This window comes from Amblyraja radiata, chromosome 5 (assembly GCF_010909765.2).
Source record: "Amblyraja radiata isolate CabotCenter1 chromosome 5, sAmbRad1.1.pri, whole genome shotgun sequence".
In the NCBI taxonomy this organism is placed as follows: Eukaryota; Metazoa; Chordata; class Chondrichthyes; order Rajiformes; family Rajidae; genus Amblyraja; species Amblyraja radiata.
Genome location: NC_045960.1, coordinates 29,336,807 through 29,361,334, shown reverse-complemented (window position 1 = coordinate 29,361,334; position 24,528 = coordinate 29,336,807). Strand labels below are relative to the sequence as shown.

Here is a 24,528-nt window from a genome sequence, read left to right as displayed (position 1 = left end):
AGAATGCTGGCTGCTTTCATTCCAAATTGGATGGAAAATAGCTGCAAGCTTCCCTGTGCTGTCCAGCAAACAGTTTGGGTGGCCATGGTGTGAGGTTATGGATGGGATTATGAATGTGTAAAGTTAATATGAAAGATTTAAATCAAATCAATTTGACGTTGAAACGTGTATATGGCTTTTGGTGTTTATAAAAAAGGGGCTTAATTTTACTCTGTCCTAGAACATTGAACAGCACAGCACAAGAACAGACCCTTCGACCCACATTGTCTGTGCCAAATATGATGTCAAAACCATCTCTTACCTACCTGCACATAATCCGTATCACTCCAATCCCTGCGGATCCTTATGCCTTTTCAAAGGCTCTGAAATCTTATTTATCTCAACCACCCAGGCAGTGCGTTCCAAGGGCTCATCACCCTTTATGTGTATTTTATTTTAAAGTTACCCTGCCCATCTCCTCTAAACTTTGTCCCCTCACCTTAAAGCTATGCTCTCCGGCATTTGTTTTTTTTCCATCCTGTCAGAAGATTCTGACTGTCTACCCTATCTATGCCTATCATAATTTTATGTACTTCTATTCTGTTTCTCCACAACCTCCGGCGTTCCAGAGGAAACAAACCAGGTCTGTCCAACCTGTCCCTCTGGCTGATACCTCCTTGATTAATAAGAGTCTCCAGGGTTATGGCGAGAAGACAGGAGAATGGGATTGAGGGGGCAAAAGATAGATCGGCCATGATTGAATGGCGCAGCAGACTTCATGGGCCAAATAGCCTAATTCTGCTCCTATAAGTTATGAATTTATGAATCCAGGCATCATTCTGGTCCTATTACCTTTTGTCCTACAACTGTTTATTCCATTGTTTTTTGACTACCCCTTCCATTTTAAAGTCTTAAATGTTCTACTATTGGACTGCCACAATGTGTTTTGAATGTTTTTTTTGCTTTATAAAGGGGACGATCCACTCAATATAGATGAAAAACTAACAGATTTCAACGAGATCCCTGCGGATGAGGAAGACCAGACAATGGAGGAGAGTAATGAACAAGAGCAAAATGATCGTGCTCAAACAGCGGATGAAACTGATGAGAAAACGCAGGAGGAGGATGGCAATGAGGAAAAAAGTGAATGCCAAGATCAAGAACCCTCAGAGGAAGAAACACCTGAAAACGTAGAAGACGAACAACTGCCTAAACAGGATGAACAAAGGGAACCTGGCAGGGAGGAGGCAGGAGGTCCTGATGAAGAGCTACAGTCAAAAGTATGAGAATTCTTGCTTTTTGGTCTGGTATTTATGTTGAGAGAACAAGCAGTGATTTGCTTTTATATAACATGTTTAATGAAGGGGCAGGTGACCTTCCAGGTATCAGCCTGTTTCCGGTAATCAGACAGTGGTAAGTAGATCTATGTTGAACATTGGCCTAAAATTGCCAAATAATTACCCTATCATCTTCACTGTGTGAAAATGCATGGCAATATGGATTTCCATTAGTGCCAGGTGCTTGATTTAATGATTTAGTATTTTGGAATTGCAAAATTCAAATTTATTTTGTTACTCTGTGGTTTTTTCATGCTGGAAGGAGAAGATTGGAGGTAATTTCAATGTTTATTAAGTAACTAACCTATTCAAACTTGATTCATTGACATCTGAATATTTGGATTTCAACTAGGTCATTGCATTCTCTTGTGACTTGTAAATAGGAATTGGTGACCTCTTTGGTAATATAGCATAGCAATGAGCATAGAAGTGTGTAGTTGTCCAAATTTACCAAAATCTCTTGACCTCTGTGAAGTAGCTGATCTGTTAGTTAATAATACTTGACGTGCTACTTCATTGAGCACCCCTAGCATGGAAAGACATGTTATGGTGTAGGTACTCATTTAACAGCTGGGTTAATGGTTTACCTTGAACCATGCAAATGTAACTAGCATGTAACGTTTGAGACTTGTGAGAGTTAGTTGATTACATCAGAACTCCCTGAATTCACTAGCTGGAGCAACTGCCTGTATCTTGTGGATCAAACACTTGGCATTATTTTGGAATCTTGTAGAAGACTCAAGGCCGCTTTCTATTGCTTGCTCATCAACATCTTTATTGAAAGAAAGATGCTTTGCAAATTAAGATGTATTTATCCATTTGCTTTGTTGGGTGAAGATGCCCATATAAAACATTTGAGCCAGATTGGCTGGCCTTTTTCAGTGCGCTGGGATGTTTATTCGTGGTTGAGGTCAAAGTACTCATGGAACTCCATGACATCAGCCTGACGGACAGCCAGTCTAATATGGAATTGTGAGCACCTTACCTGTTAGTTGTGGAACTGCTTAGCAGTTCATTACCTGCTCTTGATGGTCTGCAAGCAAGTCACCCAATGTTGCTTCCTCATTCAAATTGCATATCAAAGCTTCAGTTTGTAGTTGCAGTGTTGCGTGCAGTTCTGGTCACCCCATTACAGGAAGGATGTGGAGACTTTGGAAAGGGTGCAGATGACATTTACCAACATTTTGCCTGGATTAGGGAGTTTTAAGCTACAGAAGAGTTGGCCAGGCTTGGAATATTTTCTCTGGAATGCCAGAGGTTGCAGGGAGGCCTGATAGAAGTAGATAAAATGATGAGGTATAAATTGGGTAGACAGCCAGAACATTTTTCCCAGGATGGAAAAATCAAATGCTAGAGTGCTTTAAGGTTAGAGGGACAAAGTTTAAAGGAGATATGCAGGGCACGTTCATCACACTGAGGGTGGTGCGTGCCTGCCACGCGTTGCCAGGGTTGTAGTTGAGGTAACCGTGACAGTGGCATTGAAGAGATTTTTGGATAGGCAGATGGATATGCAGGGAATGGATGGATATCGATTACATGCAGGCAGGTAAGATTTGATCTTGGCATCCTGTTTGGCACAGACGCTGTGGGCTAAAGGGTCTGTTACTGTGCCGCACTGTTCTATGTTCACAGCGATAGGCAAGTGTCCTTTACTCAGTAATCTAATGTGAGTTGCAATTTTGAGTTGACAAGTGATAAACTGCATTTGACATTCAGACCTTGGGTAACTCGCACTTGTGCATTTTGTTTTAGACCACTTTACAGGCCAACGGGGTCCTGATTGGGGATGATCAGCCATGATCACATTGAATGGCTCAAAGGGCCGAATGGCCTACTCCTGCACCTATTGTCTATTGTCTATTTACAAATTTGTGAACTTGTTCGTTATTGCTGCCTTGTTGAAATTGATGGAAACCAGCTTAAGGAAAGATTATTTTTATTGTGTTTGGGTTCATTTTGCCTCCATGATTTTTTTTTTTTTAGAAAGATGACAATGCAGAAGACCAGGACGTTCCAGAGTCCAAGCAACGAATGGAGCATGAAGCTGCAGGGAAAACTGGGGACGAGAACCTTCAGAGTGATACAGCTGTGGAACTGGCAGGATCTGCAACGGAGAAAGACCAGGCTAAGGAGGTACAACAGAGCATGGAGAGTCATAGAGTGTGGAAACAGGCCCAGGCCAACATGTACAGGCCAACATGTCCCAGCTGCAATAATCCCACCTGCCCGCATTTGGTCCATATCCCTCCATACCTGTCCTATCCATGGACCTGGCTAACTGTTTCTTAAATGTTGGGATAGTCCCTGCCTCAACTTCCTCCTCTGGCAGCCTGTTCCATACACACACCACCCTCTGTGAGAAAAGATTACCTCTCAGATTCCTATTATATCTTTTCCCATTCACCTTAAACCTATACTGTACTGCCATGTGCCAGTACACAGTGGGCATTCATGCACAATTTGATATTGCTCTTGTTTTATATAAAATGGCATGAGTTCTCCGAGTTTACGTTTGTAAAACAGACTTTGCCTGAAGAAGGTCATCTAAACAAGATGTTATATATTCCAGAATGGTTCACTAGATTCGGTCAGCCATTATTTAAGATGGGGTGGAGGGGAAAATGGAGAACTGTCGACCAGTTAGCGTGACATCCGTGGCAGATAATAATAATAATAGTAATAATATATTTTATTGTCATTACACATAAGTGCAACGAGATTTGGTATGCAGCTTCCATCCGATGTCATAACTTAAATAACTAATAAAATTTAGATTTAGATACCCTGAGAACATAGATTGTAAAAGGAACATTACAACAGTAAATAGTCAAAACAGTTCAAACAGACTAAAGTGCAGATGTGTCTGTGCGACGTGACCATCCGAGGGAGACAGTCCAGGGGGGATGGGGGGCACTCAGCAGGGCCGGTTCAGAGCCGCTATAACTCTGGGAATAAAGCTGTTTCTGAGTCTGGAGGTTCGGGCGTAGAAGGCCTTGTAACGTCTGCCGGAGGGAAGTAGTTCGAACAGTCCTGTACAAGGGTGTGAGGAGTCTTTGTGAATGCTGACAGCCTCCCTGAGGCACCGTGTGTGGTAGATGCCCTCCAAGGCTGGTAGTGGTGTCCCAATAATCTTCTGCGCTCTGTGGACGACGCGCTGAATAGCTCTCCTCTCCGCCTCCGTGCACCTGAGATACCACACAGAGATGCCATACATTAATATGCTCTCTGTGGTTTAGCGGTAGAAGGTTGTCAGCAGCTGTTGGGGCAGACCAGTCTTTTTTAATGTTCTCAGGAAGAACAGTCGGTGCTGTGCCCTCTTGACCCGTGCAGTGGTGTTGGTGGACCATGTGAGGTCCTCTGAGATGTGAGTGCCACGAAAATTAAAGCTGGACACTCTCTCCACACTGTCCCCGTAGATGGAGATTGGGGCGTATTATCCATTATGGGACCTCCTGAAGTCAATAATCAGCTCCTTGGTCTTGGCGGTGCCATTTTATATAAAACAAGAGATAAAATGTTGCTATGTATTATTAAAGAAAAGATCATTACCTAATTCAGTTCCTAAACCTTTTTTTAAATACCCAGAGTCAACATAAATTTATGAAACTGAAATGATGTCTAGCAGGCCTCTCAGCTTTTTCTGAGGTTGTATATTGTTAAATAGATATGGGAGGGGCCTCGAGCATATGGTGAATTTGGAGTTTCAGAAGGCCTTTTGTATGATGACATAAGGTACTGAGCACCTGAGATGGGGGGGGGAGGGGGGATAAATGCTAATTGAGGATTCGTGAATGGATACAAAACAGGCCATTTTTTTCTATTGGGAAGCTATGATTAGTGGAGATTTACAGAGATTAGTGCTGGTGAGATGGCATCTGAAATACTGTGTGCACACATAGCCTTCCTACCCAAGGATATTTGACGGACAGAATGCTAGGAAAGTTCATCGGATATATTGCTGAAGTGGGAGGGTGGAATTTTTCTAGGGAAGAAATATTATGCAGTCTGTGCGTAGACATAATACTTCCAAGCTGCAGATGGTGTAAATGTTGACCATGGCGGTGGTGTCCAGAGGCAAGGCTTGCATTCTTGGAGGTCGGCCATCCATGGGGATCTGCAAGTGGGCGGTGGGTCTTTGGAATTCAATCCAAAAGGTTTCTGGAGGCCCAGTTGTTTAAGTATATCAGAGATACCGATTGATAGGCTTTTGTTGTCATAAATTTCAACTCGAGATTGTGGGTACGTGCAAAACAGTGATACTGAGGTAAAACATTTGCCAGAGTTTTAGTGGTGGAGTTGGTGGGAAGGGCACTTAACCAAATTATTATCCATAACCTTTTGAGCTTTCACTTAAGATTAATCCTTTATGAGTGCAGAATTGATTTCAAAAATATTCCACCCAGCAAAAAAATGGGAACTCAGGAGGGAGGAAAATTTTGAGAACAATTTACAGAAATCTGATTTAAACCATTTATCATCCACAATAGAAAACCATTGCCTTGTACTGCATTTGCTATTACAGTGATGCCAAATGGTTTGTTTTATGTTGAATTTTGCAGGAACAAGGCTGTGGGGCTGCAGATGCTAATCAATCAGAGGGCCATGAATCCAAATTCACAGCAAGGGTCTCGTCTCAAAGACAATCTCGGGACAAAACACAGGTAAAAATGACTACGCCATTCATAGCGGTATCTTTTGAGGAGCTTGCCAAATAGCTGAAGTTTACTGTTTCACCATTCTCAATTACAAGCGCTTGAAGTTATAACGCAGTTCTGATGATTCAAAGGTTGTCCTTCAACAAAAGACGGTGCTTCAATTTTATTGGCAGATTAGAAGAACTTGGTTAACTTTGAAAATTCACCATGGGTTTCTGCAAAAGTCAGTCATTTGAGCGCTGAAAGTAAGAATTTTGAGATTCTCTGAAGTATCATCAAACTTTTTGGAGTATAGATCATCATTCTGGTCAAGCAGCAGGAATATTTTTTTAATTAAAATTGATCAGAGCATTGGCTGGAAATTAAAGCAACTTAATTATGTGGCTCTTACTGTCCAAATCATCCGGTGACATGGCAAAGAATAGTTGCCTCATGATTCTGGAATAGTCACGTCATTTATCTTTTTATTTTTCCCAAAGTTGTCTCATTGAAAACATCTTTGCATTTTTAACCTTGGTGAGATTAGTGCATTGCTAAGTATGTGCATTAATTACCTGTTTAGCGATTATGGAAGATAATCTTCCAATTTGTATTCTGTCTCCTTGTAATGACTTGTTAATTGGTAACGACCGTCCATCAAGATCAGTGACCCAGGAAACAAAAGTGTGAGGTTACGTAAGAAATTTTAAGGTTAAACTTGACTGTTTTACATTTAATCCTCAGTTAAATGTATTCCTACCTAGATATATCATGACATTGAAATTGCCTTTGTCTTTATCATTCCTGTTATTTCTTAATCCTTTAATCATGTTAAAGCAAAACGATAATAATCTTGTGGTTTGCTGAGGTCTCAGATCCTGCAGTTATCAACTTGTATTTCCAGTATTGCAATAAATTGTTAATTTGGAAATAAAATCTGGGTGTGTGTGCCACAAAATGCCCGTCTCTAGTAAATTGATACACCAAATGTGATCTATTTCTTAAACTACACAAAGCTATGCAGTGGCATTGTGATTTCAGTTATTGCAACCTAATTATCGTACTGGTTTACAATGGAATCCCAGAGGACACCATGTCAGTTTTAAGATGGGATATATTACAATGTGTACAAATGATGAAGGGCCTTGCGTTCATCAAGTTTCTTGAGTTGTTATGCATTTCAAAACCCCAGAAGATTAGAATGCATCGCCGGACGTCAACAACCTCCTCCACAACGATCCATATCTATTATCTATTAGAGCATCAGGGAAAAATTTATTGTACAATTTTGCTGCAAAAACCTGACCTGCATTTCTTGCTAACCTTGTTGAAATCTGATTTTTCTTTCCCCTAGAGTTACAAGAGAAAACCTGGCCATGGTGATAATGAGAGGACAATGGGCGATCGCAATGAACGTGTGAGTAAGCGCCTCAAGACTGTGGAAGCTGACAGTGCACGTCAACAAGACACATCCCAGTCGGAACAGAAGGTCGATGAGGCTGACATTTATGAACATGTGAAAGAAGGATGTGATTCCTATGATACTCAAACCTATGGTAAGATCAAATTGTTCAAATTCCCGAACTACTGCTTTCCATCCATCTGATCTTTGCGTTCTGCTGGAGAAACTCTTATGCTGTGTACGGGAGGAAGGGGGTTGCAAACCATTGCTCTAATTATTATAAAAATGCCCATTTTAGATGCAGCCACAACAGAGCAACAAAAAGTAGGTGGAGCAAGCCAGGAAGAGCAAGATGAAGAATCTGAATCCATTCAAATGGAAACCATTCAGGAAGAGGAACTGGAGTGTGTGGATGTACAGGAACTGAAGCCTGAGAAAGAAAGGCCGTCAACTACAACAGCATCAGGTAATTAAACACACAACCACAGTACGCCACACCTTTCAGCACTTTTCTACAGATAGTTCTGCTGAATGCAATTGATGCATTCCTAAGAAACCTTATGTTATAGAAAATCAGGTTATAAAAGACAATTGTGTCAATAGTGGAAAGGGGTTGCGGGCTAGGGAGTTGTAGATTTACATTAACAAGAGTATCATTGCACGTCTGTCAATAGAAGCAATTGGTTATCAATTTCAGTGGCCACCTGCGGTTACATTTGCAACAGTTTTTAAGAGACAATTACTCAGGGAAACATGATTTTTTTTCCCTATGCTGTTTTAATCCAAGACTTTTTCTGCTTAATTTCCAAAGTGCTTCTCTAGTTCCCAATCAAAATCACGTTATTACCTGTTCAGTTCCTGTGATCAAATAGTGTTCCTTAATTCATCACCTGTATTATATCCAATATAATAGCTGCTCCATTCTCTCAGCATATGACAGTCCCGCCATCCCGGGAATTAACCATGTAAACCTATGCTGCACTCCCTCAATAGCAAGAATGTCCTTCCTCACATTTGGAGACCAAATTTGCACACAATACTCCAGGTGTGGTCTCACTAGGGCCCTGTACAACTGCAGAAGGACCTCTTTGCTCCTATACTCTTGTTATGAAGACCAACATGCCATTCGCTTTCTTCACTGCCTGCTGTACCTGCATGCTTACTTTCATAGCCTGATGAACAAGGACCCCCAGATCCCGTTGTACTTCCCCTTTTCCTAACTTGACACCATTTAGATAATAATCTGCTTACTGTTTTTACCACCAGAGTGGAGAACCTCACATTTATCCACAATAAACTGCATCTGCCCACTCACCCAACCTGTCTAAGTCACCCTGCATTCTCATAGCATCTTCCTCACAGTTCACACTGCCACCCAGCTTTGTGTCATCTGCAAATTTGCTAATGTTACTTTTAATCCCTTCATCTAAATCATTAATAAATATTGTAAATAGCTGCGGTCCCAGCATCGGGCCTTGCGGTATCCCACTAGTCACTGCCTGCCATTCTGAAAGGGACCCGTTAATCCCTACTCTTTGTTTCCTGTCTGCCAACCAATTTTCTATCCGTGTCAGCATTCTACTCTCAATACCATGTGCCCTAATTTTGCCCACTAATCTTCTATGTGGGACCTTATCAAATGCTTTCTGAAGGTCCAGGTACACAACATCCACAGGCTCTCCCTTGTCCATTTTCCTAGTTACATCCTCAAAAAACTCCAGAAGATTAGTCAAGCATGATTTCCCCTTCGTAAATCCATGCTGACTCGGACCGATCCTGTTACTGCTGTCCAAATGTGCCGCTATTTCATCTTTTATGATTGACTCCAGCATCTTCCCCACCACCGCCGTCAGGCTAACTGGTCTATAATTCCCTGTTTTCTCTCTCCCGCCTTTCTTAAAAAGTGGGATAACATTAGCTACCCAATCCACCGGAACTGATCCTGAATCTATAGAACATTGGAAAATGATCACCAATGCATCCACAATTTCTAGAGCCACTTCCTTAAGTACCCAGGGATGCAGACCATCATGCCCTGGGGATTTATCAGCCTTCAGTCTCATCAGTCTACCCAACACTATTTCCTGCCTAATGTACATTTCCTTCAGTTTCTCCGTCACCCCAGATTCTCTGGCCACTAGTACATCAGGAAGATTATTTGTATCTTCCTTAGTGAAGACAGATCCAAAGTACCTGTTCAACTCATCTGCCATTTCTTTGTTCCCCATAATAAATTCACCCTTTTCAGTCTTCAAGGGTCCAACTTTGGTCTTAACTAATTTTTTCTCTTCGCATACCTAAAGAAGCTTTTACTATCCTCCTTTATATTCTTGGCTAGCTTACCTTCGTACCTCATCTTTTCTCCCCGTATTGCCTTTTTAGTTATCTTCTGAAAAGCACTCTGACTCTGGTCCGTTTGGGAGCATGTTTGTATTAACCCGTTGTGGTTATTGTAGGACATGACAGTCTTGAATCGGAGCTGCATCTTCCCAACACTGAAGATATGGATGTTTCCAAAGATGACTTGTTGGACTCTGAAAAAGAACCGAAGCCTGAGAGAAGCAGGGAGTCCACAATCCATACTGTGCATGACCTGTTAACTGAGGACATGGAACAAGTAGGAAACTTCACGGGCATAATAATAATAATAATAATAATAGTAATAATAATGATAATAATAATTGTCATTCGAACATATAAGTATACATTTGAACGAAATGTCGTTCCTCACAGAGCTGAGGTGCAAGGTGCATAGTAGTTGATATTGATGTGAGGTGCCAGTGCAGCGTGTGCTTGCATGTGCTTTAAGTGAGATGTATGTGCGTTGGGGGGCAGCAGGGTGTTCATTCTAACAGCCAGGGGGAAGAAGCTCTTGCACATCCTGGTGGTGCTGGCCTTGATGCTCCGGTGCCTCCTGCCGTACGGCAGAGGGGCAAAGAGTCCATGGGATGGATGGGGGAAGTCCTTTATAATGTTGGAGGCTTTTTGGAGGCATCTTTTGTTGAAAATGTCTGGAATGGATGGGATTAATTTGGTTAAAAATTAATTTCAAGAGCTATGTTTTGATGAATGATGGTTGTTGGAACATTGTGAATTTCTTAACAAGGAGGCTTGAAATGGTCACTTCCACCATGTTGCGGTTTACAGACCATAATCTTGATCGGGTATGGGATGAATCTTTCATTGTTAAAGATGTGTTTTCTACCCTATCAAGGCACCTTGGGATTTTATATTTTTTAATCAAGTCTCCCCTGCCTTCCATCAGATACAAGAAAAACCTCTCCTAGCTTACTTTCATAAGCCCATCCACGTCAGGCATCAATCTGATCAATTCTCTGAACTGCTGCTAACATAAGTTCATACAGAATTAGGCCATTTGGCCCATTGAGTCTACGCCGTCATTTAATCATGGCTGATCTATCTTTCGTTTTCAACCCCATTCCCCTGCTTTCTCCCCATAACCTTTGACAAGAATTTCCTCCTAGTCTCCTTTCTAAAGGAGGTCAAATTAAATGAGTGTAATGGGATTCCTCCTGCACTGGGCCATGCTGGCCATCAGATCCTGCATTTCCAAATGTATGCAAATCCTATCCCTTAGATTTTGTTTTGCAATAATGTTGCCACCTCTGATGGAAGGTTGACCAGCTTATAGTTATCTAGCTTATCCCTGCTGCCCTTTTAAAATAAAAGGAACAACTTTAGCTGCCGCCCAGTCTCCTGGTATCTTACCAGCCACTAGCACGGACTCAAAACTCCGCCTTTGCTTTACTGTTTGGGGTTTGAGTGAAATGTTTGCTTTTCAGAGCGTCGTCCTTGACCCAGAGGAACTGCGTAAAAAGCTGGAAGAGCAACTGAATGCTTGGCAGAATGAAGAGGCAGGTGATCCAGAAAAGGTAAGTGATCAGCAGGTTTAATTATGTGTGGGAGGGAACTGCAGATGCTGGTTTACACTGAAGATGGACACAGAATGCTGGAGTAACTCAGTGGGTCAGGCAGCATCTCTGGAGAGAAGGAATGGGTGGTGTTTCTGGTCGGAACCCTTCATCAGACATGTCTGATGATAGGTCTCGACCTGAAACATCACCAATTCCTTTTCTCCTGAGATGCTGCCTGGCCTGCTAAGTTCCTCCAGCTTTTTGTGTCTATCGTTGTTTAATTACTTGAACTTAATTTTAATTTTGGCTGTGGAGATGCGGCCAGTTTGTGAGAGAAAAGATCAAGATAATATAATTCTCAAATCGTGGGTACTGGCAGTTTAATTAAATGCCTGTGGTATTTTGGTAAACTTATTGAATTTCAATTGTACTCGGATGTTTGAGACTGAAATTCGCTGATTGACCACAGGAGTCATAAAAAATTAATTAAAGGACCAATTTTCTGCCAGGTTAGCTATTTCTGATCAAGAACTGTAAAAGTAGACAGATTCTTATCTGATCAATTTCCAGCGAAGCTGTTACAAAAATGCATGTGTATTTAGGTTCATGGGATTTTCAGTGATTCAAAAAGCAAAATTGGGCCTGTGTACACCTGTAAATGGACATCTGGATCAACTGCCTGAAGGCTGTTTCCAAATGTAGCTTCACTCAGAGTTACAGGAATAGAGAGTACATCTCAAGCTGCTGCTCAAAGTCCAATCAGTGGAAACTCAAGTCAAGTCGAGATTATTGTCATAAGACTGCACTTGTGTACTTCCACCGTACCTATTCATATGACCATTGCAGTTTAGATGTGGAAGCATCAATGTTGGAAATAGTCAGCAGGTCTTGTGGCAAAAAGAGGAATTAAAATTGTTGACTTCATTCGTGGTGAGTCTGTTACAAGGAAAGGGAAGAGTGGTGGAGAGAACAAAGGGAAAGGGTGAGAAAGGTTGTATGACGGAAGGGATAGTGGTACTGGTGGAAGAGGGTGGTAAAGGCAAATTAACAAAATATATGGGTTGGTCAGCATCTCTGAAGGGCCTCGACCCGAAATGTCACCTATTCCTTTTCTCCAGAGATGCTGCCGGACCCGCTGAGTTATTCCAGCATTTTCGGTGTAAACCAGCATCTACAGTCCCTTCTTACCTTCTTTACAAAACCTATGTCTGGAGTTGGTTTCAAAGGGGATTGCTCATTCTGATCCTGGTGATGCAGTATATTGGTAACACACCCAGATGTTGATTTCATTGTTTCCATTTTACGATACGATAGAACTTTATTTATCCCAGGAGGGAAATTGATCTGCCAACAGCTACAAAAACTCAAAAAACACAAAATACGTGAAACATGAAATTAAAGTGATGAGTGGAAAGGCTTGGGGGGTGTGCAAAGATTGGGGAGGGGGGGAGGAGTCAGTCTCAGTCTACCCCACTACAGAAGGGGGAGGAGTTGTAAAGTTTGATAGCCACACGTAAGAAGGATCTCCTGTGGCGTTCAGTCCTGCATCTTGGTGGAACCAGTCTTTTGCTGAAGGTACTTCTCAGGTTGACCAGTGCATCATGGAGGGGATGTCCAGGATGCTCTGCAGTTTGAGGAGCATCCTCTCCTCCAAGACCACCTCCCATGAATGTGTCTGTAATTAGTGTAAGTACAAAATCAATGGAAGTACAAGTAAAGTTTCCTTTCTGTGGTGTGAAAATCATGTGCTTCCACGTATTTGACGTGAAGTTATTTTCCCTTGTGCTCTTCTGCCCTTACCAGGAGAAAGCCGCAGCTGTGATGTGGCAACAGTACCAGACATTGACAGCTCCTCTATCACAGCAGCTATGTGAACAACTTCGTCTTATACTGGAACCCACACAGGCAGCTAAACTCAGGTCAGTGCTCATGCCCTTTATTCTCTCAAATTATAGACCACGCAAAATTATGTCATACTTGATGCGGAGCACCAAGGCAAATTCCTTGTATGTGAATAATTGGCCAATAACCTAATTCATTCATTCATAAAGTCATTAGTGATAGGAGAAAAATTAGGCCATTTGGCCCACGTCTACTCCGCCATTCAACCATGGCCGATCTATCTCTCTTCTAACCCTAGTCTCCTGCCTTCTCCCCATATCCCCTGACACCCGTACTTATCAAGAATCTATGTTGTATGTTATTCTCCAGAACTGACGTAAACAGCACTTGCAGATTGCAATGGTCTATACGTGGCTATGAAACAATTTTTTAAATTGTCCATCAATATAGCACCATTTACTTTTATATTAAATAATGAAGCAAGTGCCCCAGTAATAATTGGATCATTGTTGATTAATAAGAAAAACGTTGCCTCTATTCCTTTTTCATTTGAGGCAATGCTGCGATTTAGGTCCCTCAAAACAAAGATTAACTGTGCACATTTATAGCAAACTCAGAATGGAATATGCATTACTTATTTAGTATTATCACCATTGCCACAAGTGGACATTTCATTTAAATAATACTGGATATAAATGCTCAATTTACAGCCCGCCATGTTTTAATCAAATGATTCCCCTGAAATGAACTATCTCTAAATCTTTGATCCTCTGCAGATTTCTGATTCTGAATCGGGGCTGCAATTTATTTTGCTACAACTCTTGTACTAAGAAACTTTCTGCCGGTCAATAGATGCTTTTCCCGGTTATAGGCTGGGTACAATGCAGCAAGTTACTCATGATCTGACACGCCTAGAATTTATCTGCTATTTACGTGTCAAGATTGTGGTGGAGTAGACTCTGTGTGTACGAATGAGTGCCACTCCAATGACTTTCCACACTTGATTGCATTTAGAATAGAGCAGCCACCAGTTATCCAAAACATTTATTCCCTCTGCTACGTAAAGAGACTGCATTCTCCACAATGGTAGCCCCACCACCAACATTGTGAAGAGCAGCAAGCTCACAGAAACATTGCAACCTACAGGGTACTTGACAGGTCTTGCATCAATGTAGGTCACATGTGGCGAGATGCAGTGAAATGCTTTGTTTTGCATATATTCATTCATCATCGTTGAAAACATTAGCGACACAGTGGTGCTGGTTCACCGAACAATCCTGTCTTCTGCCGGATACCGCCACGTGGCGGAAGCCCCCCACCCCTCCCTATCCCCACTCCATTCTCTGCATCACCCCCCCCCCCCCCCCCCCCCCCCCCCCCCCCCGTTCTCAGCTGATCCCTCATCGCTGCATTTATATCCTGGGACACTATCAAGAGAACCATCACCAGAACAACTTCAACAACACTCATATCCTGCAAAATCGTCGGGCAGCATTTGTGGAGTGAGAAATGGTTAACGTTTCTGGTGGGTGGCCATTTCAGCAGGCTGATGTAAGGTCATAGGCTCTGCCCCCTCGTATATCGCTGCAGTATTATTTTGTGGCCACTTCAATACGTGTTTACAATTTGTCCATGAAGGTTTCTTGGAAGACTATCTTGCTGGATTGGTGACCTAGCTTTCACCCCATGTGATAAACTAAATGCTGGATTAATCAGTGGGTCAGGCAGCATCTCTGGAGAAAAGGAAGAGGTGAAGTTTCGGGTCAGAACCCTTCATCAGACTGAGAGTCAGGGGAGAGGGAAACTAGTGGAGGGTTTTGACCTGAAACATCACCTATTCCTTTTCTCCAGAAGTGCTGCCTGGCCCACTGAGTTACTCCAGCGTTTTGTGTCTATCTTCAGTGTAAACCAGCATGTTCAGTTCCTTCCTACACATTTCATCCCATGTGCTTGTTTCCAGAGGGGATTATCGAACAGGAAAACGGTTGAACATGCGCAAAGTGATTCCCTACATCGCAAGTCAATTCCGCAAGGACAAAATCTGGCTTCGCAGAACAAAGCCAAACAAGCGGCAGTACCAGATCTGTTTGGCTATTGATGATTCTTCCAGCATGGTTGATAACCACTCCAAACAGGTATGGCTTATTTACAAACATAGACAATAGGTGGAGGAGTAGGCCATTTGGCCCTTTGAGCCAGCACCGCCATTCAATATGATCATGGCTGATCATCCAAAATCAGTTTTCCGTTCCTGCTTTCTTCCCATATCCCTTGATTCCTAAGAGCTAAATCCAACTCTCTCTTGAGAACATCAAATGAATTGGCGTCCACTGCCTTCTGTGGCAGAGAATTCCACAGATTCACAACTCTCTGGGTGAAAAAGTTTTTCCTCATCTCAGTCCTAAATGGCCTACCCTTTAATCTTAAACTGTGACCCCCTGGTTCTGGACTCCCCCAACATCGGGAACATTTTTCCTGCATCCAGCCTGTCCAATCCTTTAAGAATTTTATATGTTTCTATAAGATCTTTATGTTGGTAGTACTTATTCCATACCCAAAGAGAACAGGCACTTTGCATTCAAATCAGAAATTAAAAGGTGCTAATCGTGGAAATATACTCAGCCCACAAGATACTGCATAGAGTTTAACATAACAATTGATCAGTACCCACCTCGTCTAAAACAATCCAATGTCCAGCCTTCAAGGCTCTAAGCAGAGGACCATCTCGCCAGGCAAATTGTCCACCTTTGCCACTCTCCACAGGCAGGTCACGTCCTATAGAAACAGAAATCCAGTCAGTCGGTCAGTCGAGTGATGCCTGTCGGCTACCTAATCAGAATGCGAAGTGCTCGGGCCTTTGACAAGCATCTACAAATCCAACCACCCCCTCCTCCGCCTGTATGCACCTATAACTTGCCAGCATCCGCTGAGTTACTCCAGCACTGTCTATTTTTGTAAACCAGTATCTGCAATTCCTTGTCTCCATAACTCTAGTGTTAAGTTCATAAGTTATAGGAGTGGGATAATCCATTCGGCCCATCGTCGATTCTGCCATTCAATCATAGCTGATCTATCTCTCTTTCTCTCAACCCCATTTTCCTGCCTTCTACTCTTAACCCCTGACACAACACGATACGATAAAACGTTGGGACTTCTCTTCCTTCCATCATGGACATGGGGTACAAGCGCTGTCTGATTAGAGCTAAGGGCATTACCAGAGCCCCCACACACCCACAATTTGGACTGTTTATACTGCTTAACTCTGGGAGGAGGTACCGCAGCATGAAGAGCGGGACAACCAGGTTCTGCAACAGCTTCATCCCCCAGGCCATAAGATTACTGAACAATCAACAAAACCGAGGCTAGAACTTTTTAAATATCGACACTTTTTAAAAACTTTTTATATATATTTATTTTACAGAACCATGCACATGAGGCATTTTTATGGACGCACCTAGCACTTTTACTTTTACTATTTACCTGATTGGAGAGTCAAATGCAACGAAATTTCGTTCAAGGTGCACTGTGTCTAGGTGTATATCTGAATGACAATAACGTTTTCATTCATTCATTCATTATTTATCCCAGCAGAGAAATTGATCCGTACTAATCAAGAACCTATGAATCTCCACCTTTAAAAAAAGCTAATGGCTATTCAGTGACAGGAAAATTGCTGAACTCCAATTCAGCTGGTATGTTTCACTGTGTAAATCCTCACAATGCTAATCTCTTGCTGAGTTATATGCATTCAATCGCCCAAGAGGGGGAGCTTGAAACTATGTATTTGTAGGAATGTTTTTCCTTGAACTAATCTGACCAACTCCTGAAAGCCCTAATATAAGTATGTTTATTTTGCAGCTAGCCTTTGAAGCCTTGGCTGTGATTGGTAATGCTCTCTCACTTCTAGAGGTTGGACAGGTTGCTGTGTGCAGGTGAGTGATGGCTGCCTACAGGCATTGGAATCTATTTTCTAGCGGCATTTGTAGAGAAAATGAATATTGATCAAGAATATGGTCAATATAATTTATGAATGAATGAATAAGTTTATTGCCCAAGTATTCACATACAAGGAATTTGCCTTGGTACTCTGCCCGCAAGTGACAACATAACATACAGTGACAGTTAGGAATGACACATAAAACATTAAACATTAATAATAAAACATTATTGATTAAACATGTGAATTAAATAAACTACCAGAGCAAAAGGAGGCTACAGATTGTTGGTTATTGAGCAGAGCTACTACTCGTGGAAAACAAGCTGTTTTTATGTCTGGCTGTGGCAGTTGCCTTCCAGAGGGAAGTGATTCAAAGAGTTTGTGGCAAGAGTGAGAGGGTCAAAGGTGATCTTACCCGCTCGCTTCCTGGCCCTTGCAGTGTACAGTTCGTCATTGGGGGGGGGAAGGTTGCAGCCAATAACCTTCTCAGCTGATCGGACGATTCCCTGCAGCCTCCAGATGTCATGCTTGGTGGCTGAGCCAAACCAGACCATGATGGAGAAGGTGAGAGATTACGATGGCCGTATAGAATTGGTCCATCATTGCCTGTGGCAGATTGTGCTTCCTCAGCTGCAGCAGGAAGTACATCCTCTGTTGTGCCTTTTTGACTATGGATTCGATGGTGGCCCCCCATTTAAGGTCCTTGGAGATGATGGTTGCCAGAAACTTAAAATACTCCACAGATGTGACTGTGGTGTTGGTGATGGTGAGTGGGGTGAGCTCTCCTAAAGTCTACTATCAATTCCACTGTCTTGAGAGCATTGAGCTCCAGACTGTTGTGATGGCACCAGGACACCAGCTGTATCACTTCCTGTCTGTAGGCAGATTCCTCCCCATCCTGGATCAGTCCAATCAGGGTTGTGTCATCCGCAAACTTGAGAAGCTTGACAGGAGACTGTGGAGGTGCAGTCGTTGGTGTAGAGGAGAGGATAGAGTACGCAGCCTTGTGGTGCTCCTATGCTGAGGGTCTGCGGGTCCGAGATGTGCTTTCCCAGCCTCACCTGCTACTTCCTGTCTGTCTGGATGCTGGTGATCCACCGACAGAGGGGTTCAGGCACAGTCAACTCGGAAAGTTTGGAGTGTAGTATCTCTGGTACAATGGAGCTAAAATCAACAAACAAAATCCTTGCATAGGTCCCCTGGCGGTCTAGGTGTGGGAGGATGAAGTTCAGGCCCAAGTTGACTGCGTCATCCACAGATCTATTGGCCCGATATGCAAACTGCATATCAGGTTATAACCTCCAATGGTTTTGCTCAATTACTTCAGTGGATGAAGTCATTAAACCTGTATATTATTTGATACTGTATTTGAATGTTGCCATCTGCATTCATAAGTATCTTTTTTTACTGGGGAATATTTTATATTATCTTTGAGAGCCGCTTTTGTCAAACTGTCATTTGACAATTTCAGATCGAAGTACTAGATCAGTGGGAGTGGTGGCGCCTAACGGCAGCGGCTCGACTACAGTCATCTGTCTTTTTTTATTTTTGTCTTGTTAAATGTATGTCTTGAGTTAGTTTTTATTTTATTTTTTTAGCTGTGTATATGTGGGGGGTGGTGGGGGGGCTGTGGGGGAAACCGTTTAAATCTCTTCCCTGTGCGGGGACCCGACTATTCCCTGTCGGGTCTCGCATGTCGTTGGGCCTAACATCATGCAGCCGGCGGCGACCTCCGGCTGGGACTAACCTGGGGGCTCCAGTTGCAGAGCCTGCGGAACTGACATCGCGGAGCTTTCCAACTTCGGAGCGGGAAGACCTGTGGTGGCGTGCGGCTGTGACCCGACTTTGGAGTTCAGAGGCACTGGCCGCAGACCCGGTGGACGGGAACATCGGGAGCTCCAAGTCCCTGGTGGGAGACCGCTTTTCCGAGCTCCGCAACGGCGACTTCTCCCGCTGGAATCGCGGGTCTAACTACATGGAGCCGGGGCCTAACATCGCCCGGCGGGGCTTAAACGGCCTCAGGACTTACCATCGCCCGCCGGGGGCTTTAACATCGGAGCCCCAGTTCGCCTCGACACTGCAGTTGGACTGCTGGACCACGGGAGAAGGAACAAAGGGAAGAGATAAAGACTTTGCCTTCCATCACAGTGAGGAGATGTTGGAGACTCACTGTGATGGATGTTTATGTAAACTGTGTTAAGTGTGGTTCTTGGATTGTTTTGTAATGTAAAAAACTGTAGAAATGATATTTCGTTCAAACCTAGGTTTGAATGACAATAAATGCATTGTATTCTATTCTAGATGTTATTAGATCAATTCACTCGAGCTCTGTTTGTGACTTTCTAATTTCTTTGCATGAGCTCAGCAGCCTTGTAACAGACTCCTCATCCAGCTGTGTTATGTCCTGTTTCAGCTTTGGAGAGAGTGTTCAGTTGCTGCACCCATTCCACGAGCAGTTCAGTGATCAATCAGGAGCAAGAATACTGCGGAGCTGTCAGTTCCAACAGAAGAAAACCAAGATAGCTCAGGTTGGTAGGCGTTAAGCCATCAAGAATTGGCTGTGTATATAAAATTAATGCAGGGGGATACATTGCTGTCTAGCAGTTGACGGCTTATCAATGTAGCATTGTTTTCACATTGCAAGCTTCTATCTTTTCAACACTGCAACATGAATTGTTTCCCTCTCTTTGCAATCAAGCTTTTTAGCAGAGGTGGAATTGATTAGATCTATGCTGCTTGTTGCTAGTTTGTCAATTTCAACACCTTAGATGGCATATGTAATGTAAAATTAGTTGTGTATATTGTAGTCACCATGACATTTGTCAAATTAAACCGTTTTAAGGAGCATCTTTTTAAAGTAAACTTTAAGACCATTTTGGTAAATGTAAGAACTGGCCTGCAAAACGCAAGATAAAAATGTGATTGCATTAGGTTAAACGTAATTTGTTTTAAAGATGAACTAATATGGCTAATTCTGATTTTCAACTTTCAGTTTCTGGAATCTGCAGCCAACATGTTTGTTGCAGCACAGCACCAATCCCAACAAGGAAATCCAGGTCAGCTTGACATGGTTTATGTAGGCTGGCCATTTGTACTGCAGTGTTTTGTATTACTTCACTTATTTGTAGCACCTCAACTCCCCCTCCCATTCCCAATCTGACCTTTCTGTCCTGGGCCTCCTCCATTGTCAGAGTGAGGCCCAGCGCAAATTGGAGGAATAGCACCTCATATTTTGCTTGGGTAGTTAACATCCCAGTGGTATGAATATTGACTTCTCTAACTTCAAATAGCCCTTGCTTTCCCTCTCCATCCCCTTCCCAGTCTCCCACTATTCTTACTGTCTCTGCCTACGTTCTATCTTTGTCCCACCCCTTCCCCTGACATCAGTCTGAAGAAGGGTCTCGACCTGAAACGTGCCCATTCCCTCTCTCCAGATATGCTGCCTGTCCGGCTGAGTTACTCCAGCATTTTGGGTCTACAGTGTTTTGTATTGTTGGACTGTAAAATAATGCACATTTATAGTTCAATGAAGTGGTAGTTGCTGAACAAATGAGATTTACTTCACAAATGCAACAGCCCTCCAGTGTGATGCATTTCTGATAGTAATAAGAATTTTTTTGTCTACTGTATGGGTGATATCATTAGAACGGGGAAGTACAACTTCAGTCCACTCCTTAAATATTATGTTTCCAAGTATTGAGTGTAGTTTGAGTTTAGTTTATTAGTATTTTTGAGTTTAGTTTGGAGATACAGCGCAGAAACAGGCCCTTCGGCCCACAAGAGTCTGTACCAATCAGCGATCCCCACATATTAACACTATCCTACACACACTAAAGACTATTTTCATTTCTACCAAGCCAATTAACCTATAAACTTGTACGTCTTTGGAGTGTGGGAGGAAACCAAAGATCTCGGAAAAAACCCATGAGAACGTACAAACTCCGTACAGACAGCACCGGTAGTCAGGATAGAACCAGGGTCTATGGCGCTGTAAGGCAGCAACTCTACCGCTTGGCCACCGTGCCGCCCAGTGTTGTCACTTGTACCAAGGTACAGTGAAAAGCTTTTGTTGTATGCTAACCAGTCGGCGGCAAGACAATACATGATTACAATCGAGCCATCCAGGTGCACAAAGAAGTGATAAAGGGAATTATGTGAATAATGTTTGGTGTAAGATAAAATCCAGTAAAGTCCAATTAAAGATATTCCGTGGGTCTCCCATGAGGTAGATAGGAGCTCAGGATCGCTCTCTCATTGTTGGTAGGATGGTTCAGTAGCCTCAACAGCTGGGAAGAAACTGTCCCTGAATCTGGAGCTGTGTGTTTTCACGCTTGTATACCTCTTGGCTGATGGGAGAGGAGAGAAGGAGGAACACAGGGACTATTTGCACAGGGGCTATTTTTCCATCTATCTTTAAAAGATTTTTTTTAAATAGTGAAGGCTGAAAATTAGTACTGCTGTGAAAATTTGACGTGCTCTCCCCACCATCCAACTCCAGATCATGCGGGTTTATAATTGAGAGGTAATCCAGCAGCATTGTTTTCCGTGATGTCCCAAAATTGTATTTGTGTCTCTAAACTGTTTAAAATTATAATGGCTGTTGTGAATGAGGAACATATAACATGATGCATGTAATATTGTCCATAAAAGGAAAATGACTTTCATGCCTTGTATAAAACTGCTAGTGAAACCATAGCAATATAATAACAAATGCTTTCTTCTGCTAGAAACTGCACAGTTATTATTGATCGTGTCCGATGGAAGAGGTCTGTTTTTAGAGGGGAAAGAACGAGTTGCAACAGCCGTTGAGGCTGCTCGACATAATAACATCTTTGTTATCTTTGTTGTTCTGGACAATCCTGACTCCAAGGTAAGAAATAATTATACAAATATAACATAGATAGATCTCAGTGGGACAGGCAGCATCCCTTCTCTCCAGAGATGCTACCTGTCCTGCTGAGTTACTCCAGCATTTTGTGCCCATCTTTGGTCTAAACCAGCATCTGCAGTTTCTTCTTACACATAGAAAGATCTCTCTAGTTAAATGAAAGCTTGCACCAGCCCATGAGACATGTGATAATAAACAAACCATTGCATCATGTGCATGAAGCAGAACAATTTTGTTCTGATTTTTATGTTGTTGTAGCATTAGATGTGTAATTACAAGCCTGTAATTAGCTGTGGTTAAAAAGTTAAATTACTGCAAAAAACTAACCTGTTACAACTTGGGTACAGATTTTTATAATATTAATTTGGGGAATTTGGAAGTTTTAGTTTATTTTACTCAGTTTTTAGATGATGAGTTGAACCTCTGCAGTATTTCTGATCAATGTATTCCCATAGTATTATTGTGCAGAGAGTTCCAGGATTTAAAGCCAGCAATGATGAAGGGTGGGTTATATCTATTTCCAACATAGGATGTGTGGGATTTGCAGAGCTAGATGGTAGATGGTGGAGCTTTGAGGTTTAGAAGTTGTGGGAATGGCTAAATAACTGCAGAGCATTTTGTGGATGGTACGTTTTATAGCCAATGTGTGCTGATGGTAGAGGGTTTTGAATATTGAAGTAAATTTCTAACCTGGCTTAGTGCAGGGCATTTTATCTCGAAAGGGGCACCGGAGGAGAATTAAACATTGCACATCTGTTAGGTGCAGGCATGTAAAGGTGACAATAATAAACCTACACTTATCAGCATTTGGAAAGACAAGGCTTTATTGGGGATAGTCAGTATTGCTTTGTGCATGGAAAATCATTGAGATTTTTAAAGAGTGTTCAAGAGAATTGACAAGGACGGGGCAATAAACGTTGTGTGCATGGACTTCATTTCGGCTTTTGACAGTTCCACGTGCTGTGGGAGGTGAGATCACAGGGTGGCCAGGGTGAGCTACGTTTGTGCATGTCACCAACATTGATGGTGTGGTGGACAGTGAAGAAAGTTTTCTATGGTTATAACAGGATCTAGATCAACTGAGAAAGTGGACCAAGTAATGGCAGATGGAATTTAACTTCGATACCTGTGAAATTATGCATCTTGGAAAGTTGAAACATGGCAGGTTCTGAGCACGAGCTCAGAAAGGCACCATTGTCAGCATGGACAAGTTGGTCCGAAGGGCCTGTTTCTGTAATGAATGAAGGACCTGTCCCACTTGGCGATTTGTTTCGGCGACCGCCGGCGTTATATCAGTGTCGCCAAAGGATTTGGAACATTTCAAAATCCAGCGGCGACAAAAAAAATGTTGCAACACTTGAAAAAACACCGCAAGTCATCACGCGGCATCACGACACAAATTTTTCGGTGGCCTGATACGTCAGTCAATGATGCCGGCAGTCGCCGGAAAAATCGCCAAGTGGGACAGGGCCTTAACTCTCTTTGTATGCCTGTATCTTCTGCAACTTTGTAATTATTTGCTTCCACTTATAGGATTCCATCCTGGACATCAAAGTCCCCATCTTCAAGGCTCCAGGAGAAATGCCAGAAATCAAATCGTACATGGAAGAATTTCCATTCCCTTTCTATGTAATACTGCGAGATGTGAATGCTCTCCCAGAGACGCTCAGTGATGCACTCAGGCAATGGTTTGAACTGGTGACAGCGTCTGATTATTAATGAAATGTCTCGTAGGAAGTTGCCACCTGCTGTCATCAACTATTGATGTTTCAAATTATGCACAATCTGTAAAATTGTACTTTTACTGTAGATCCACTTACTGTTGTGTGTTGTCATTTGAGAATACCTGAGCTTATAATGTGAATTTTTTTAATTCACATTGAGATCTTACCACATGGTGGTGTTTGTGCCAAAGGCACAGTTTATTGTATTGAATGAGAAATCCTGTCGGAGGTTTGAATATCACTTCTTTTTTGTAGTGTGGATATATGTTGCGAAGGTGACTTCTACAAACATAAGCTTCAGTGTGTCATTCAGAGATGGCTTTCTTTCTTAAGATTGTATTCGGAATTTTTTTAATGTCAATAAAATTATGCAATATCTGAAAACTACTTGGTTGCGTCATGTTATTGATGTAGCACATGACCCATTTAAAGTTGTGAAGACATTTTGGATTGTGTGTAGTTATTTAGTTTAGTTTAGAGATACAGCGAAACAAACAGAATTAGTAAAGCAGGACAGAATTGAAGCTTACTCAACTGAATGCACACAGTATTCACTAAACAGCCAGTGATGTCAGTAAAAATGGGTATAATCTATCACCACTACAGTGGTGTAGTCGCTAAAGTTGGCAATTAATATTCCAGCATACTTGAAGAACTCTGCATAATAGGAAAGGAAATAAAGAATCAGCTGTCGAGATATATGGAAGGTCAGGCTCCATCTGTTAAGAGAAGCAGAGTTTTGGGCAGATAATCTTTCATCAGTGCTGGAAAAGTGAGAAAACTAGTGTTTAATTTGCAAAAGGGCATGAGTAGGCAGAAGCGAAGCACCTGTCAGTGAAAGGGTGCAGATCCAGATTGTCTAGCTGCCAGCAATGCTGTTGGTGTTGTCGGTCTGGGTGATGAATGCTTT

At 42.4% G+C, this 24,528-nt stretch overlaps 1 protein-coding gene across 1 annotated transcript in view; it reads left to right on the top strand.

The window, feature by feature from the left end:
• mdn1 (midasin AAA ATPase 1) overlaps window positions 1-24,005 on the top strand; it is a 162,809-nt gene extending 138,804 nt beyond the window's left edge. The window contains exons 89-102 of the mRNA XM_033020868.1: window positions 952-1,259; window positions 3,300-3,449; window positions 5,876-5,977; window positions 7,305-7,506; window positions 7,651-7,818; window positions 9,809-9,969; window positions 11,156-11,245; window positions 13,031-13,146; window positions 15,030-15,204; window positions 16,928-17,001; window positions 19,420-19,534; window positions 19,999-20,062; window positions 21,734-21,876; window positions 23,428-24,005. Of these exons, the coding sequence (XP_032876759.1) occupies window positions 952-1,259; window positions 3,300-3,449; window positions 5,876-5,977; window positions 7,305-7,506; window positions 7,651-7,818; window positions 9,809-9,969; window positions 11,156-11,245; window positions 13,031-13,146; window positions 15,030-15,204; window positions 16,928-17,001; window positions 19,420-19,534; window positions 19,999-20,062; window positions 21,734-21,876; window positions 23,428-23,613 (2,054 nt within the window). The 3' untranslated portion in view covers window positions 23,614-24,005. The remainder of the gene's footprint in view (window positions 1-951; window positions 1,260-3,299; window positions 3,450-5,875; window positions 5,978-7,304; window positions 7,507-7,650; window positions 7,819-9,808; window positions 9,970-11,155; window positions 11,246-13,030; window positions 13,147-15,029; window positions 15,205-16,927; window positions 17,002-19,419; window positions 19,535-19,998; window positions 20,063-21,733; window positions 21,877-23,427) is intronic.
• The last annotated feature ends 523 nt before the right edge of the window (window positions 24,006-24,528 follow it).